Source organism: Octopus sinensis, linkage group LG10 (genome assembly GCF_006345805.1).
Source record: "Octopus sinensis linkage group LG10, ASM634580v1, whole genome shotgun sequence".
Lineage (NCBI taxonomy): Eukaryota > Metazoa > Mollusca > Cephalopoda > Octopoda > Octopodidae > Octopus > Octopus sinensis.
The window spans coordinates 86,482,862-86,501,870 of NC_043006.1; the positions used below are offsets into that span (position 1 = coordinate 86,482,862).

Genomic DNA, 19,009 nt, shown 5'->3' on the forward strand with positions numbered 1-19,009 from the left:
ATCTGTACAATAGTTGCACAAAGACGAGCCACCAAAACACAGTCCAAAAAGCAAAATTCATCAAAAGAAACTAATGGTGGGTGGTGGTCTAGCACAGGTGTGACCCACTATTATTTCATTAAACCTGGCTCATCAATCAAGACTGAGATATACTGATGCCAAATGAACCAAATGACGCAGAAACTTACATAAAAAAACCCGCCTAGGTAGGTCAGCAGATCCATTCCTATTTTATTACAAGACAATGCCAGATCACACATCGCAAAAATGACATCGGTGAAACTACAGTAGTTGGAAGTTCTCCATCATCCGCCATACTCACCTGATCTTGCCCCCAATGACAACCACTTCTTTCAGAATTTGGATAATCTTTTAATAGGAAAAAAATTTAATTCTGATGATGCTGTAAAACAGGCTTTCCAAGATTTTATTGACTCTAGATTGCCAGGCTTTTACAGTTCTGGTCTGGACAAGCTACCGCTGAAATGGCAAAAGTGTATTGACAATATGAGTGCATACTTTGATGAATTCCTTGTATTTATAAAACATTAGCAAACTTTTTTTTCTTTTCTACAAATTTCGTACTTGATGACCTAATAAGTCTTATATAATTTGTGACATTTACTATGAAATATTTTCCTTTTGGTGCTTATAAAACTTTAGCCAAGCATAAAATTCTATAACTTTAAGTTAATGAGTTGTAAGTCTTCAGATTGTACACCATTTTGTTTTAACCTCTCTTATCAACAATAACATTTTTCTCTTATAAATTATTAACTGAGCAACATGTTTAAAATATAAGTTTCAAAAATATCTTGAGACAATTCAACCATTATTTGGTTATATTTATGGCTCCTATGAACTTTTCCTGTGGCACTTACCACAAATCTGCAATGTTGTTCTTCTTCATTTCCCTGAAACTGACAATAGCAACTAAAACATCTGCAAGGTTCAATACACTTGATGATTCTATTAAATAGATTTCAAAACAGTTAATATTTACTGTTGTTTTCTGATTGGGCTGACCCATCCATCACACCATTAACTCTCTCTTCAATTAAACTTTTGTTTACATTGATTTTTCAAATTTATTTCGTTAAATTGCCTTGTTGGCGACAACACATTACTATGACTCCACATTGTCTGCATGGCACATACATGAACACATAATATTTGTATATCATAAATAATACATACATGTAATGACAATTATATGCATACACACGCATACATATATTCTTGTATATATATGTATATATATATATATATATATATATAATATATATATATATGTACATACACATGTATATATATATATATATATATATGTACATACATACGCGTGTAAAGACACTCACACTTATAAACAAATATACACAGATATGCCTACACACTTCAAGAAATATATATAAATTCTTGAACCAAATAATCACTACCAAAAAACATTGATTTCTTTGATTTTTACACAAATATTTGCTTCATTTAAATTTTATTTGTGTTGTCATTTCATTAGTCTTCTTTCTTTAAACCATTTCTTGTAGACTGTTAGTAACAGCCCTGAACAATGAGTTAGCAACACTTCCCAATGTTAGCATTACTTTACATGCTAAGACTATCACCACAAACATTTATCTTCTTCAATTAACCACTTTCCCAGTATTTTAACCCCACAATGTTTGCCACATGCTCCTCCCTAGCAATCAAGGCTACTGTTTCCCTTTAAGGATGTGTACATATTTATTATTGTCTGTAAAGATAAGTGAAATATTTCTCCTTGTCTGACAGTCATGTCTGGTAGATTTACAGTTATTTAATTTTTTTTTTTTCAAATTGTGTCATCCTTCGTAACAGGATATTCCAATTGTTCATGTACTACATTCAACTTGCAGCTTAAAGACTTATTAACCACAAAGGGACGATTCACCTATAGAAATTTGGTAATGTCAAATTTATCTCATTATCATTGCTGCTATCATCATTGTCAAAGCTTAAATGCATTTCTTCTGTTGCCTTTGCCATCCTACCCATACACTAGTTGCTGGTGGTTAATATGGCAAATAATATCTTGTGTGTGTAAACTATGTATATTTATGTGCTGTGTTTCATTATGAGGTGACTCTGTTTTCCATTCCAACAGATAGTGTGTGTGCAGACATGTGTGTATGTTTGGTGAATCACAAAGTCAACTGCAGTAATAGAGGGCAATGGGAAATTAGAGTAACAAAGGTTTAATGAGTAGTAACCAGATGGGATAAATTAGTCTGACCCAATGGGAAATAGGTGTATATTGAGCAGTTTTAGGGGTGTGGTTTGAAAAAAGAGTCTAAAAAACATGTTTGCATCTCTCTACAAAGAGAATTGTCAATATTTAAAACTTTTCTCATTTTTTCTCTCCTCCAAGATTATTTTCTGCTTTTTCCTTGATAAAAAAATTTAGAAGAAATAGATTTAAATTGATTTAGTCAGGTTTATAAAGGTTCTCAGCCGTTTTAGGAAGGTATGTTCTGGAGCTTGTTGGCTGAGAGGAGGTCAAATGTTGTGTCAAACTAAACAAACAAGTTTACTTGAATTTAATTCCAAAAAGGTTTTTTTTCTTTTATTAATTCTTTCAGTTCAGATTTAGAGTTTTGCTTATGGTTTTGAAATTGTCAGCAAATAAATGTACAGGCTTCTTTAAAAATATTATAATCAATTAGGTGAGAATTTTAAAGCTGAAATCTTGAAGAAAACCTCAAAAAAAAAAAATGGTAATATTGGCAGTAGTGTTTCTGATTGAGCCTATAATTACATATGGCCAGTGTTTTATGGTGTAAAATAGTTGTCAAATAGAGAGTGAGAGAGATATAGCTAGATGGAAAGAGAGAGAGAGAGAGAGAGAGAGCAATTATATATGATAGGGTAAGTGCATGCTAAATGAAAGAAAACATTTAGGTTTTTATGCATTACTTTATGGAATATTGGAACTTAACAAACATTACACTTTTACACAGAAACTTAACATGAATATTTTGAGAAACAATATCTGTGCAACTATCTATCAATCTATATATACATATATAAATCCAGCCATTTCGTGTACTATATATAAATACATACACACACACACACACACACATATATATATATATATATATATATATATATATACTAACACAACCAATCATACACACATATAAACATGCATGTGAAAATAATGTTGGCATGAAAAAAAAATCTCCAAAATTTCTGGAGTGTATTTACATGATTTTGTAAAATTGCAATGAGTTGATGATCACTGTTCATCTTCCCATAGATAAGAACAAAAGTATTTATTCATTTTTCCATAATCTATTATTTTCAGTTTTTAAACACAAATTTTAAGATATTTTAGATAGGGCAAGCGTTTCTACATTCAAACACCATTCTCAAACCTGACTGCATTCTCTATGATATAGGCATGGTGCTAAGTCTCAACTAGAAGCCAACAAAAATATATCTTATATGCACATCACATTAGACCAATGTTTAACTCTGAATCTATTAGTTTAGTTGCTGAGTCTGAAGAAAGAAGCAGGGCCCAAGACAATTAAGGCCCTCTGAAATGGGTGAGATTTATGCCATTAATGTTCCATTTAAACTGTGACAGGTCAACACCAACAAGAAAGATATAAGCAGGGAGAAGATTTCAGAGGATTGATGTTCTGGGGAAGAAAGATTGGGAACAGTGGTTAGTGCCGAGAAAGGAAGGTTGGATGCATTGAGGCTGCTGAGAGGTGGAGAGACTAGTAGGCTAGGAGTGCCTGAAGGGTGACAATATGACACCAGCTGGCTCTGAAGAACAGAGGCCATTATAATAGTAACAGGAAAGAGAGGAGAGAGAGGTGGGGGTACAGCAAGCCTGTGGGCCAGAAACTGGATTTTTTCCGTTAGTAACTGAACATCAATCAGCTAAGTGCTCTTTTTTGGCATTAAGCAGTTAATATGAATCTTCTGAATCTGTTATCTGTGAGATTAAAAGTTCTCTTCACCACTATGTGGGTTCAGGTTCAATTAGTCGGCATAACACCTTGGGCAAGTATTCTTTACTTGCCCAAGTAGCCTAGTGAGTAAAATCGGTTGAAAGAAGTTGTGTGGGAGTCTTTTGGAGAATTGGCACAGGAGTCTGTTTTTGTTTTATTATCTATAGTGGGTGGGTTATACACTCAATCTATTTCCCAGTTTAACCCTTTCATTACCAACCCGGCTGAAACTGGCTCTGGCTTTGAGTACAAGTGTCTTGTTTTCATAAGTTTTGAATTAAAATCTTCCACCAAACCTTAGTCACAATTTATGTTCCTAGCATTAGCTTAATGATAACTAAGCTATTTTACTAAATTCTTTGTTTTATTTAAAATTAATTGAAAGAAACACAGGGCATCACAAAATAAATACAGTAACGAAAGGGTTAACACCACCACATGGCCTCTTGGATGACTTTGCAGAATCTTTCCTGTTACAAACAACGTCTTCCCTTCCTCTTACTAGTCTTGTAGCTCATTCAAAGAGTAATGCAAATTGCCCTTTCTCCACTAACAAAGCTATAAAAAAAAAATTAAAATGAACAATATCCTAGAATTATAGTGTTCAGTCCAGAGGCAGCAATTAACACACTGAAGATAAGATTTGAATGGGAAACTCAATATTTTCTCCACTCAGTCATTTTGCTTTTATTGAGGTTCCTTTTAGTCAAATAACAATGCCCTAACCAGACTAACTACATGAAATGTAGAAGATTGTGCCATGATTGTGTATTTTCAAAACAAAGAAACTACTACAAATTAGTTAATTTCCAAAATATTGTAAAATAGTCATTTTAACATTGCCTTGCTTTACCACATTCCCTTGCAATGTCTTAATGCAACATTTTCTTACATTTTGTGTGTATGTCTTCTGGTGTTTTAAGTGCTACAGTTATCTGTGAGACACTATGTAGACAACACGTGTGTTTTTTAGGGATATATATACATATGTATGTATATATATATATATATATATACTTACACATAAACATGAGTGTTTTTTCAGGGATATATGTGTGTATATATATTATATACAATTGAGTGCGTTTATATAAATTTGTCTTTTTTATTTTGGTTCAAACTTTAGCAGAGAAAGTAAAAAATATATCTGTATATGATAATCTCTGCAAAATAGAGAAGAAAAATGTCTTTATAAAAAGTTATGATATGATATGAGGTCCTTTCTTTGTTTCTCTGAGTTTGTTGATGTAAGTAATAGTATAAGAAATAACAATAATTTCACACACACACGCATACATATATACATATATGTATATATATATATATGTTAAGAGGGATAATTTTTCCAGTTAAGTTTATCAGTTTATTAAAGAGGCAGTTTCAGAAAAACAAATAATAATAAAAAAAATTTAAACTAAAAAAACAAACAGGCAAAAAAAAAAAGCAATACTATTAACGTAAAAACAAAAGTATAAATAAATCAAGATTGGAACAGTAACCCAAACATGTATGATGCAAAAATATACATGCACATGCATGGTCAGTAATCCTAGTGTACATTTAATATTATAATAATTGCAGAGATGCATTAAATTACTACCATATCCAAATGAACAGGTAAAATATTGAAAAAGAATGCTTAAACCAACAAAAGTTCTACAACAGAATAAACAAAAACAAATTCTAAACACTCCAAGCCATCTTTTCAATATGCTCAACGACAAACCGTTTGTGTACCATTTATTGTTAAGTATTTCGTTTACCCTCATCAGAGGTGACTATATATATATATATATAATTTCTTTATTTGTGAATTAAGGCTACCATTGGTTTCATGTTAAGTAGGAGAATATCCTAGTGTCTTAACAATTTATCAAGCCGATCACACGGAGAAAGGTGTTTGTCTCCCTTCTGGGAAACAATTTTGCTTTGTTCGTGGGATTTCTCATAAATTATATATCCACCAATGCAGTGTTGAGCACTCATTTCATCATTCAACATTTATGTATATATATATATATACATATATATATATATATCTTTGTCATTCTTTTAGAAACATATGCTTCTCTTCAATCTTGCTGCCAACTTCCTTGTTTTATGTAAAGCGAAACAAATAAAAAAAATTTGGAGCCACAAAAAGCAACTAAATAACTAATAAAAATGCATGGATTAATATTACTATGAGTAGTGGTAGGTACTTAGAACAATATGATAAACAAATACATCGGTAATTAGAGAGAACGACACCTCACTCTACTCATCCTTCTATCTGCATTGTTTTGATCAGTCTATTCTATAATACTTTTGAGGAACCACACATACACACAGACGTACATACACTCAGACACACACACAGTCACACACACACAAATACACGTATACAATATCTGTTTGGCTATGATTGAAATTAAAGCCTTCATTATCCTAATGTAAACTTATGGTCACTTAGGAAGATTGAAATGTAGATAACAGCAACACAAAAGTTGTTAATTGTATACAAATCCTCATTTTAGATATATTGTCATGTGAAGAGATATACTCATACATGTATCATAGAAAGAGATCAGCAGAGGCCTAGATATATTAGACTTTTATATTCATAAGAAATATTTATTAAAATTTCCCCATAATTCCATTGGCAGTAAGAAGAGAGGCACACCAATTATAAAGAAAAAAAAAATAGGAAAAAAAAACTGGTCTATGAAATGCTGTTCTTTTCTGCCCAAATCCCTCTATTTGTGTTTCTGGAACCATTCTGATACAGGTTCAAAATGTGTTTTCATCCAGAATATATGAAGACGAATAAACTCCAGTACATTGCTGATAGTCTGTCCATTTATAGGGACATGTTTCTTTACAAGGAAATCCGTTACCTACAAAAAAGATGAAAGGAGCAGTTTATATAATGATATATATGTAAGAGAATGACTGGGAATTGTGGAAATTTAGTAAAATATCTTTGTCATATTAATCTGATGTCTTAGACATGAACTGACTTGAAATTTTGAAAGGAAGTTTTAATTAAGATCATTTTAAAGCAGAAAGTTTGTATCTTAGAATTAAGAGTGGTTATGGTTGGGTTGACGTCAAAGGGGATAAAGAACTGATCAGTACCTTATCCATTCAGTTACTTCACTTCTTTATTTACAGAAGATGTGTATGTGTGCACACATACATGTATGAATATGTGAGTTCATATATGTGTGTGTGTGTGAGAGAGAGAGAGGGTTAGAGAAAGGCAGCAAATTGGTGGAGTTGGTAGTGTTGAAAAGAATACCTGGCAGTATTTGTTCTGACACTTGGTACTCCAAATTCAAAAACCCACCAGGATCAGGTTTTGCCTTTTTGTCCTTTCAGGACCAAAAAAAAACAAAACAAAAAAAAACCGGTCAATTCAAGGGCCAATCCAGGGTGGATAATTAGTGGAACTGCTAAGATGTTGGTCAAGCTACCCACTTTGCATTCTGACAGAAATGCCTGGAACCATTCTACTTTTATATATCCAGGTCAGGTACGGAGGCGTGCATGATTGCAATACATTACTGCATCCACCATTTGTCAGTATTCACTTGGGTCATCCCAAGCAACCATCTGAGCAGTGTCCCAGTCACTCCCCATCTCCATGACATACTTCCTCATCCTCTGTGACCATGTGGCATGTGGTCAACCAACACAAGCCATCACTACAGCTTGATCCTTATATGCAGGATCATACACTAAACCATATTGATCCAAGTCAGAGGCCTTTCTTTTGAATAAACATTGATAATGTGGAGAGGGAAGTCTTGCAAGCATGGGCAACTGCCAGCCTTTCTCAAAAATATCTTGCCCAGTCTTACAAGAATGTACATATGAATGGTTTCCCGAGATGACGATTCAGGGTTAAAGAGAAAAAAAAAATAAAATAAAAATGCTATGTAACATCTTACCTGGTCATATTCTTCTTGTGTAATAATTTCGCTGATAACAATACTGAGTAATGTGTGCAGCTCAACCTCTGAAGTTTTATACCTGTAATAGTACGTAAATCACTTGCTTAATAATGAAATAATATATTATTTAATTATCATCATCATCATTATCATCATTTTAATGTCCACTTTCATTATGTTTGCATGAGCTGGACAAAGCTGAGACAGATCTTTTATGACTAGGTACATTTCCTGACACCAACCATCATGTTCCTAAGCAAGGCAATCTTTCCCTATGACTAATCATGTTTTCATAGAATATTGGAAATGAATGACAGTGAGGGCACATGGCTTAATGGTTAGGATGTTTGGCTCATGATCATAAAGTTGTGAGTTCAATTCCCATCTGTGTGTTGTGTCCTTGAGCAAGACACTTTATTTCACATTGCTCCAGTCCATTCAGCTGGCAGAAATGAGTTGTACTTGCAATTCAAAGAGCCAGCTTTATCTCATTTTGTGTTACGCTAAATCTCCTCAAGAACTATGTTAAGGGTACATGTGTCTGTGGAGCACTCAACCACTTGCAAGTTAATTTCACGAGCTGTCTGTTCCATTGATTGGATCAATCAGAAACCCTCATCGTTGTAAGGCGGCGAACTGGCTGAAACGTTAGCATGCCGAGCGAAATGCTTAGTGGTATTTCGTCTGCTGCTACATTCTGAGTTCAAATTCCGCCGAGGCCGACTTTGCCTTTCAACCTTTTGGGGTTGATAAATTAAGTACCAGTTATGCACTGGGGTCGATCTAATCAACTTAATCCCTTTGTCTGTCCTTGTTTGTCTCCTCTATGTTTAGCCCCTTGTGAGCAATAAAGAAATAAGAAACCCTCATCATTGTAAACAATAGAGCGCCAGAAATGGATGATTCTGCTTGTATAACAGTAACACTCATTTACAATTAATACATGATATCAAGATAGGGAAGGAAAGATAGATGGACAGGCAGGCAGACAACCAACCAGACCGACACACACACACACACACACACACACACACCATATGACTGGTTTCTTTCAGTTTACATCTACCAAGTCCACTGAAAAGGCATTGACTTGCCTAAAGTTCTGCACAAAAGAATCTGAAATTACATGGCTGAGAAACAAACTTCTTAATCACTGCTTTTATGCATCTCTATAGTGAATGTACAAAACAATTGTAAGTTTTCAGTAGAAGAGGAATGATTTCAAATCCTGGCTAGACACATGATTTCCTGTTTTAACCATTTAGCATTTATACCAGCCACATTTTATCTGTTTTATGTTCAAACTGGCCAGATCTGACCTCTCACACCTACACTACAATGTCATTCTAAACTGATAGTATGTTGTCAACTTAATGTGACAGCCATGCTACTCCAGACTGATGATGAGCAATGACTCTGAAACTAGTCTCTGGATGCAGGCTTTGCTGGGTGGAGGTGCTTATCTACACTTTGAAATCATAAGGACACAGGTAATGTGTCAAGTCCAACAGGAAATTGTATTTCCTTGGGCTAAATAACAGTAGTATTCTTCCCTTTCATGGGACTCGCACATTAAGTTGACAACATACTATCACTTTATCGTGCAGCCACTGCATAAATCTCACTGAGAGATTTAGAAATCTATTATTTCTATTTTCAAAGTCATTCTAAAAATAAACAATCGCATCATCAAAATCTTGAAGCTATGAGTTACTCTCTGTTTACTCTTTACTCTTTTACTTGTTTCAGTAAAGGGTTAAAAGTACAAGTTAAATTTATTTAGGGCTGGAACTATCGTATTATTTCATGTTTAGGAGGGCTAACATTTAATAGGGTTGAAAACTTATTCGATGAACTCAGAAATATCAGAAGACAAGCATTTCAAAGTAACAACTATGAAGTATAGTTGTCTCAGCTTTTGTATGTGCAGTCCAAAACAAAAGCAAACTATTTCAAATTATATATTTTCGAAAAATAGATGTGAATGTTTTCAAAGACTTGATAACAGTCAAAAAACCTTTTTTAATTTTATATTTCACTGTTAGCTGTTGCACTATTTTGACTGGATAGACAATTCTACAATTCAAACTGTAAAGTCAATATACAAAAGTTGCAAAATACGAAGAATTTCTTACCTTCCTCTGAAATCACAAATTCAAGGGAAAAATAGTACTTTGCAAAATAAAATACGTTGATCACAATCTAGTTACCACTGAAGAATTGAGATGCTGAGTGATAGTGAGAAAACAATATCTGTACGAAGGTAGACACACACACACACACACAGAAGTTTGTGTGTGTGTGCGTGCATACACCTTATTTTTGGTACAGAAAGAATTTTATCCCCCAGTTTTTATTGCCTTTGAGGTCAAAAGCCACTGTTCTGGGTACAAAGTAACCAGTTTTTCAACAATAACAATGCCATATATATATATATATATATATATATATATATACATACTGAGAGAGAGACAGAGTGAAAGAAAGAAAGAGGGAGAGACAGAGAGTCTAAGAGATGTGTGTTTGGTACACGTCTATCTATCTATCTATCTATCTATCTATCTATCTATCTATCTATCTATCTATCTATCTATCTATCTATCTATCTATCTATCTATCTATCTATCTGTCTATCTATCTATCTATCTATCAACCCAAGCTAGCCAAAGCCTTGTGAATGGATTTGGTAGATGGAAACAGAAAAAAAGCCAGTTGTATATGTGTTTGTGTGTGTGTGTGTGTGTATTTATATGTATGTATGTATGAATGTTTGTATGTATGCATAAGTATACATCCCCTGCTTTCATCACCAATTCTTCTTTTTCTTGTCTTTTCAGTTGAAGTTGTTCTTATTTTCATTGTTTTGGATTTCTTTTGTTTTTCTTTTATCTCCCTAGGGAATTCATTGACATGCATTTTTATTTACTTTTTTTGTTTCTCTTAAATTTATTTACAACACACCTTCGTATTTTTTTCCTCCTCTAGCTTGAAATTTTCAGTTAACATCTTAACCAAAGTAAATAAATGGCTCATCTATGTACTATGATCTTAACATGAGGCCCTTCAACCGCGGAGGTCTCCTGTGACCGCAGGGGTTGCAGGGGCTTAGCGATGGCCCTGGTTCTAGTCTAGTTTTTAGAATAGGTATACTGCATTCCTATATAAGAAGAGGTGACTCAAAGTGTTATCAGAAAAGGCTTCCAGCTATATAGTACAGACTTAAAATGACCCATGCTGGTAGAGAAGAGCAGAAGCAAAAGTAATGATAACATACATATATACATGCTGTAATTCTCCAAAAATCCATTATAATTGAATTTTGATTGAACTTCATCCAAGTTTAGCTTAATTCGCGCGTGCATAGAACGCATGAGCCGGGCAATACTGCTAGTATACATATATATATTAAATGGTCACATAATGTTTGAGCCACCTTGTACATTTTGAACAGTTATTGCACTGTTTATGCAGAGAGAGCACTGTCATTTAAATGTAACATTTATTATGTTTGATAAATTTTTACATTTATCTTCATATTTTGTTTATTTTACACAGATTATACTCATAGCATTGTTCAATATCAGGCATCTTCAACTTGTTTCTAAATAATTAATGTGTAATAGTGAGTTATTTTATGATTTGAAAATCTTTGCTATTCTATGGCTGATAATAAGATACCATTGGCAAACAGAAGAGAGTCAGGATTCACATACAATGCAATTCCAGGTAGAGAGACCAATGTGAGCCTCTTTCAAGAGGAAGTCAGAAGAGGGTGTGGTGTAGGAGGTCAAGAACTAGCCAGCTATGTTAGATAGAGATCAATTATGGGGAGTGAAGAGAATTTAGACTGCTGAGAAATCCCAGTTTTGAGTTTAGAGTACTTTACTCTCTCATTTACTCCTTTACTTGTTTCAGTCATTTGACTGTGGCCACGCTGGAGCACCGCCTTTAGTCGAGCAAATCAACCCCAGGACTTATTCTTTGTGAGCCTAGTACTTAATCTATTGGTCTCTTTTGCTGAACTGCTAAGTTACGGGGACGTAAACACACCAGCATCAGTCGTCAAGCGATGTTAGGGGGACAAACACAGACACACTAACATATACACACACATACATATATATATATATATATATATATATATATATATATATAATATATATATATATATATCTGACAGGCTTCTTTCAGTTTCCGTCTACCAAATTAACTCACAAGGCTTTGGTCAGCCCAAGGCTATAGTAGAAGACACTTGCCCAAGGTGCCACGCAGTGGGATTGAACCTGGAACCATGTGGTTGGTAAGCAAGCTACTTATCACACAGTCACTCCTATTCCTATCTAATGTTTGTAAGATCATCAGTGAGCTGGCAGTATTGTTAGCATGCCAGGCAAAATGTGTAGCACCATTTTGTCCATTTTCACATTCTGAATTCAAATTCTGTCAAGGTCCACTTTGCTTTTCATCCTTTTGGGATTGATACAAGTTGAGAAATTGATACCAGTTGAGAAATTGCTGGCCTTGTGCTAAAATTTGAAATATCAGCTTTTGCTTAAGTGAAAATGGTAATAACCTTTCACTTTCACTGAACAGTGTTAGAAAATATTGATATCTGTCTGCGTGAAAAACACTTTTAAAACCACTTCTAATTATTTAAAATTTCACAGAAATAAAACAAACATCTCAAGAATTACACTGATGGATAACCTGATGTAAAAGGAGTATGCAAAGATATCAAAAAGTGACATTCTCTTCTACCAATGTTCATGTCTCCTGGGATTGCCAAGATATTACCAAATTTGTTTCCTTTGTAAATTCCTTTCTATCATGTAAATGCCAAACAATAAAATGCAACTGACCTTTCAGTAAGTTCATCCCAGTGCAGTTCTATAAACCGCCATGCAAGTAATCTTCCTGCCACAGAATCTGACACTGATGCGAAAACTATAAAAAGATCCTGAGTTCGGATTTTGTCTTTGTCCATCGCATAAACTAGTAATCTGAAAAAGAAAATACACACAAATTAAAAATACAAAATTATTGATTTTGCTGAGGGTGTTTGTCTAAATACTAAGCGGGTTTCAAAATGTTTAGTATAAAAGGAAATAAGTGCAGTGATAATTTTGGAGTAAGTGCATAATTAAATATTAATTAACAAAAAAACAACAACTTTGTTTTACATTTTGTTTACACATCTGTTCTACAAGAAAAAAGTTCTGTACCCATGATCCTTCATAAGGTTTATGAGACTGGTGGTAGAGAGGGAGAAAGTCAATCTCAAACCAGAGACTTAACACAACCACTTGCAATAGAGTAGACTTTGTTAAAGCACTCAGAGACCTGGAGAGTTTGAACTCAAAAGTACAAAGATTTAGAACAAATACTGCAAAGGACGCTGTCCAACATCATAATTTTTTCATCTGTTCCCCATCCTGGTTAGCCTAAATGTTTAGTAGAAAACACTTGCTTAAAGTGACATTAAAGTGACTGAACCCTAAAACATGTAGTTGAGAAGTAAACTTTGTAACCTCACAGCTACAGGGGTCTATTGAAAAATGGCTTTCACAACTTCCATTGATGCTACAGTTACCATACCAGGAAGGATGAAAAGCAAAGTTGATCTTGGTGGGGTTTGAAACTAGAATGCAAGGAACCAAAACATACAACATATGGCATTTTGTCCAATGTTGTAACAACTCTGTCAATTCACTCCCTATGCTGTCATTTCACCTAAAATGTTACCAATCTCTTACATTCTCTTTGTATGTGTCAACTGATAAATATGTTTATGTAAAACCACTCTCATACATAAAGGAATTTGGTCAGAATTTCAGCTGTCTGCTCAATTGAACTACATGGTTTATTGAATAAGCACATAAGTGGCTATTCCACAAATGCATGTACTCTCAATGTAATTCTCTGGTAGACTCAGTAGTACATTGTGTGACAAAACCAGACTTTAGAATTACAGGTGCAGACCATCCAATGGGCTTCTACACAGGATTGATTTATCTAATTTCATCTACACATTCTGGGACTCGACTTATGGTTGTCAAAAACGATATTTGTGTGAGGTAGTGCACAGGGGTATTGAAACTGAGACCTCATGAGTGTAAATCAAACTTCTTAACCAGTTGGCCATACTGTGCCTATCCACTTGCACACATATAAATGTATATATAATATGGTATACTATTCAGTTATTGATGGGGTTAGCAAAAAAGTACTTTATCCAGAATGAGATAAATATCATTTAATATACACAGGACTTAAATGCAATTTATTTTAAGTTCCATGACTCTGAATATACAATAGTTGGCCAAACTTGTATAGCATGCCGTGTGCTATCAGGCAATCATTTGCTCCCAAGAGTACACAGCACACTCCACAAGCTCGTCCAATTATTGTATTTTCTGAGGCATGAAACTTATAGTAGCTTGCATGTGTATATCAAATGTGTATATATACATACACACCACACACAGAGTTGCAGTTTCAGACTTACAGGCTCCAGACTAAATTGTCAATAGTTAAACATGATTTCATAGTTTCCAAGGAGTGAGTCTGTTTGATTTGTAATATTTGAGACAGAAAGGATTAGGGGTTTCACAGTTGTTTAATAGAAAGAAAATTAAACATTGAAAATTTTTTAAATAGCATTAACTTTCCAGTAGCATTTTGAAATTAATTCTGTCTCTTATAAAAACAACTAAGAATATTGTGTATCAAAGTATTATTGTTTTTGTATACTACTTCAAATTATTATTTTTCCCTTTTTAGAATGCCATTCAATACCCAATTATAGAATTAGTTCAATACTTGCTTCTTACCTTTGTAGGTATTTTATACGTAGCAATCAGTTATTGTACTGGTAAATCTAGTTATTGCTAGTGTAAAGACAGTCTCCAGAAGTAAGCTAGAGGTAGTCTACACTGACATGAAATACAATGGAAATATAAACAGTAAGAGCTGATGTTACTGTCTAAGCCCAGGTCAGTAAGAAAAACTATTTCATAGTGATATTATATGTATGAAAAAACATCTTGACCCACATGATGTCTTATTCTTTTTACTTTAAGTTTTTAGTAAATATTCCTGTTTTTTTTTCATTGAAGTTATGAGGTAGTTCTACATAGAACTATAGGAAACTTGTAATCTTTAGCCTGTTCCTAACCTTCTAGGGGATTTTCCATTCCTCTGATTAAATTTCTGCTGGGTATTTGAGTTTTTATTGTTAATGTCTGATGTGTGTATGAAGAGGCTGAATATGTTTCTATAAAGAAAGAGGGGCCAGCCATCGATTTAATGATTCTGTGTGATTAATTCACTTCAATGCCCTGGTTAGAGAGGTTAACTAGTATTGTAAGTTTTCATATACATAAGCTAAATTGAACACAACATTCAGGTGGTTTAACACTCATTGTTAGATATATTTTGGAATGGCTACTCATTGTGCTTGGAAACATGAACAGAGCTAAAGAATTTGGTCTGTTCTATTGAAAAAATGGCTTTCATTCATTTCCACTAAATTACAAGATTTAGCACATTAATAGATAAATTACAGCAAATTATAATACAGAGTAATTTGTCAATAGAAATGTATACTTGGCATTTTTTACATACACTTCCCTGAATTTGTATGAGTGCACTCACTTACTCACACATCCACACACACACACACACACACACACTCACTCACACATGTGTATGTGTGCATATGTAATGTTGCCTTCATAGATGCACATACCTACATAGGTGCCTATTCACCTATCTGAGCACTAAGTATTATAAAGAAAAGGTAAATTGTTAGCTAGCTGAATTTGTAAATTTTGTTTCAGCAGTATCGTTTGCTCATCTTCTAACTACCTTTGAAAAAGGCAGCTTGCTGTAATATCACATTATTCATCTTCAACAAATCTAAAGCTTATAATGGCCTATATAAGAAAATTAAAGCAGTCCAACAAACTAGATGCTGAACTACATTTTAGTATGATTTTTAATTGATTTATAATTAGAAGTAAAATTAATAATATGTATATATACTCTTCTTGAGTAGAAAATAAGAAACAAAAAAGAAAAAAAAAATGAAATTAAGGTTTCTTTTGGTTAATTTTTTTTTAATATTTGTATTTTCATTTAATGATAATTTCCAGTTTCACACTCTCATTAGAATGTAAAGAGTTTCTGGTTATCTTACTTGAAGAAGCACCTACAAAGAACAAGATTAGATTCATGTCTTTATTGATTTTTGTTCAGAGTTAATGGCTGTTCTAATATTTTTAGAATTATTCTTTTAAGCCACAAAATGCAATTGTGGATTTTCTAAAGATGATACTCACCTGCTTAAATCTTCACTATTTGGTGTGTGACCAAGTGCCGATAAAATTTTTGTCTTTAAAAGTGGATTAGTTGATTCTGAATAAACATCCCAAAGATATTTCCATATTTCTGATGACCCTGTTTTAATGGCGCTTCTCAAGACGATGGAGAAGATTTCTGGATTTATGCTGAAGAAATGAAAAAGAATATAAATACAAAAACAGCATGCAAGACTATTTTTGACATTTAAATAAAAATGAATCCTTAAGACATTTAAATAAAAATGAATCCTTAAGCAAGTAAAGTTAAGAGTGTGCCTGATTACACAAAAACAATGCAAACCATAGAACATAAGCTTACACAGAGTTAAGTTGGAGCTTTATCTGTTCATCTACTTTGCTTTTGGCAAAGAGTTTTATCCAATCAAGCTTTTGAATTTTTGCAAAACCGGCACTTGAAGTCTATACTGGAACACATTTTCCTTTAAACTAAAAGTATATGTTTTCTGATTTATATTACCATCATCTTTTATGTCTGCTTTCTATGCTAGCACGAGTTGAATGAGTTGTTTATTTCTAAGTCAGTTTTACTGGAAGCAATGGCATGTGTAGGCTGGTGCTCACGCATTCTATTTTGGCTTTGTTTCTATGTCAGGATGTTAAAGAATACTGGGTACATTCTAGTATAGTAGTGGCACTATAGATATCATGATGTCCTTGATGAGACAGGACTAAAAGGGTATCTCAGCCTGACTCTGTGTACTCAGCTTGCTTGGCAATCACTGTCCCAAAATTCCATCTTTTTGCCTATGTAAGAAATCAACAATTCCAGTTGCTGATAGACATTATCAAATAATTATAGAGCTACATTAGATAATCCACATATGATATAAATGAACAATACAAACATGTGTGTGTGTGTGTGAAGCAAAATTTTGTCTGGAATCTATATATTTTGCAAATGTAAATGTTAATGGGTGTATGAAGCATATAAACCCAGTTCTAGAAGCCTTGTTTTGTGAAAGACAGGCTGTGCAAAGCCTGAAGTAAAATGTGAACCTCTGTAGTAGTGAGATGTAAAGAGAAATGAAGGAAACACAATTAGATATATAATATTGGTTCTAAATTTTTACACAAAGCCAGCAATTTCAGGTGAGGGGTAAGTTGATTACATCAACTCTAGAGTTCAACTGATACTCACTTTATCAGATGAAAGACAAAGTCAACCTTGGCGAAATTTGAACACAGAACCTAAAGTCAAATGAAATACTGCTAAGAATTTTACCCAGCATGCCAATGATTCTGCCAGCTTGCCATCTTCTTTAGGTATATAATATTAACCAGTGTTAGTGGCAGAATACAATCAAGCAGCTGAGAATGACTGGGCATTAAATATATCAAAGTTTGCATAAAAAATGGCCATGTTGGTATGGAAATACGATACAAATTGATCATGTTTTTCCTAACATCAACTGTGCAGTGTATGCTGGAAGCATTTTTGTTATGGCAGCAACAATAGAGAGGATATCATATCCTCAACAAAACTACCGGATTTTCTCAATTGCATTACCAAGTGTATTGGGTACATTTTATAAAAGCACCAACACTAGTGATAAATTGTACCTTACAAGACAAAAGACTCACAGTGTTGTTTGGGCAATGTGAAATAGGTGAGAGAATTTGATGAGATAGTTATGGCAGGCTGTAATGAGATAGAGGGGAAGTAATCGCAGAAGAACATGGAAAGGAAACACTAAAGGAAGCTCTCTGGGGAGAGAGAAATGGATAGGCATAGAAGTAGTTGGTGGTAAGAGAGTGTAATGGAAGTCAATAATGAGTGGTTGTGGGGGGTGGGGGGAGGTTATGGGCTGGAGGGGTACATATCAGATACTGTTATGCTTATCAGGTATAATGATATAAGTATAAAGTCAGAAGGTACTATCTGCACCTCTCTACCGTATAAGAGAGTCTTGAATAGATAATAGGGTTAGCAGATAGAAACTTGGCAGGTACAAAATTCACCTGAGGCTTGGATGTAGAAACATATCATGTCTCCATCCTTGACCAAATTTTATAATTTGTTTGTCATTCTTGGCATGGTAGTCAAGTGTTTCTTCAGCGCAGCCTGTTGCCAACCATACCACCTTCATGAGATATAACATCATGGAATCAGTTTACACTACTTTGTTCCTATTCTTCTTCAGTTTCTGTCTTCCTCAGAGTTCATTCACTATAAAAGCTTGACTCTTCTTCATACAATTCACATTCTCTATATGATGCATCACATGAAAACACCAGCACAGTCTTCTCTCTTGCACACTTTATCAAATTCTTCCTATATCTAATCATTCTCTCAGCTTATTTGTGCTCTGTCCTTCATGTACACTAACATTAGTCATACAATGAAGCTTGCTTGCTTTTTTCCTTCTAGACTTCACAAATCTGCATTGAAGGCCCATGTCTTAATATTACACAATCTGCCATCCCTACTTTGGTTATTTCCAGTGCTGATCATGCCACTCAGGTAGTAGAAGCCATCAGCTACTTTGAGGTTGCCATCCAGACATTTGAGAGAATCTTTTGTATCACATTTGTTGCTGAGTTTCACACAGACGATGACAAGTGATTGAAACTTCTGGCGATTTGCTGCACTTGAGAAGACACACCAAGCTTAGTGAAATTGTGGTTGTGCCCAGTGCTGGTGACTCATCAAAGGCACCTGTGCCAGTGACCTAAAAGGAACCTGTGCTAATGAAAT

The 19,009-nt window shown here is 34.1% G+C and overlaps 1 protein-coding gene and 1 long non-coding RNA gene across 2 annotated transcripts in view; one reads left to right on the top strand and one right to left on the bottom strand.

Moving 5' to 3' along the window:
* Positions 1 to 4,085: 4,085 nt before the first annotated feature.
* On the top strand, positions 4,086 to 4,614 carry LOC118765200. The gene is made up of 2 exons (XR_005001065.1): positions 4,086 to 4,196; positions 4,422 to 4,614. It is a non-coding gene; the product is annotated as an uncharacterized LOC118765200 (long non-coding RNA).
* A 733-nt stretch (positions 4,615 to 5,347) lies between these two features.
* The window catches only part of LOC115216696 (endoplasmic reticulum aminopeptidase 1), a 1,296,444-nt gene continuing 1,282,782 nt past the window's right edge, over positions 5,348 to 19,009 (bottom strand). The window contains exons 18-21 of the mRNA XM_029786223.2: positions 16,273 to 16,440; positions 12,793 to 12,933; positions 7,931 to 8,012; positions 5,348 to 6,874 (exon numbers count right to left, since the gene is read on the bottom strand). Coding sequence (XP_029642083.1) covers positions 6,734 to 6,874; positions 7,931 to 8,012; positions 12,793 to 12,933; positions 16,273 to 16,440 — 532 coding nt within the window. The 3' untranslated portion in view covers positions 5,348 to 6,733. The remainder of the gene's footprint in view (positions 6,875 to 7,930; positions 8,013 to 12,792; positions 12,934 to 16,272; positions 16,441 to 19,009) is intronic.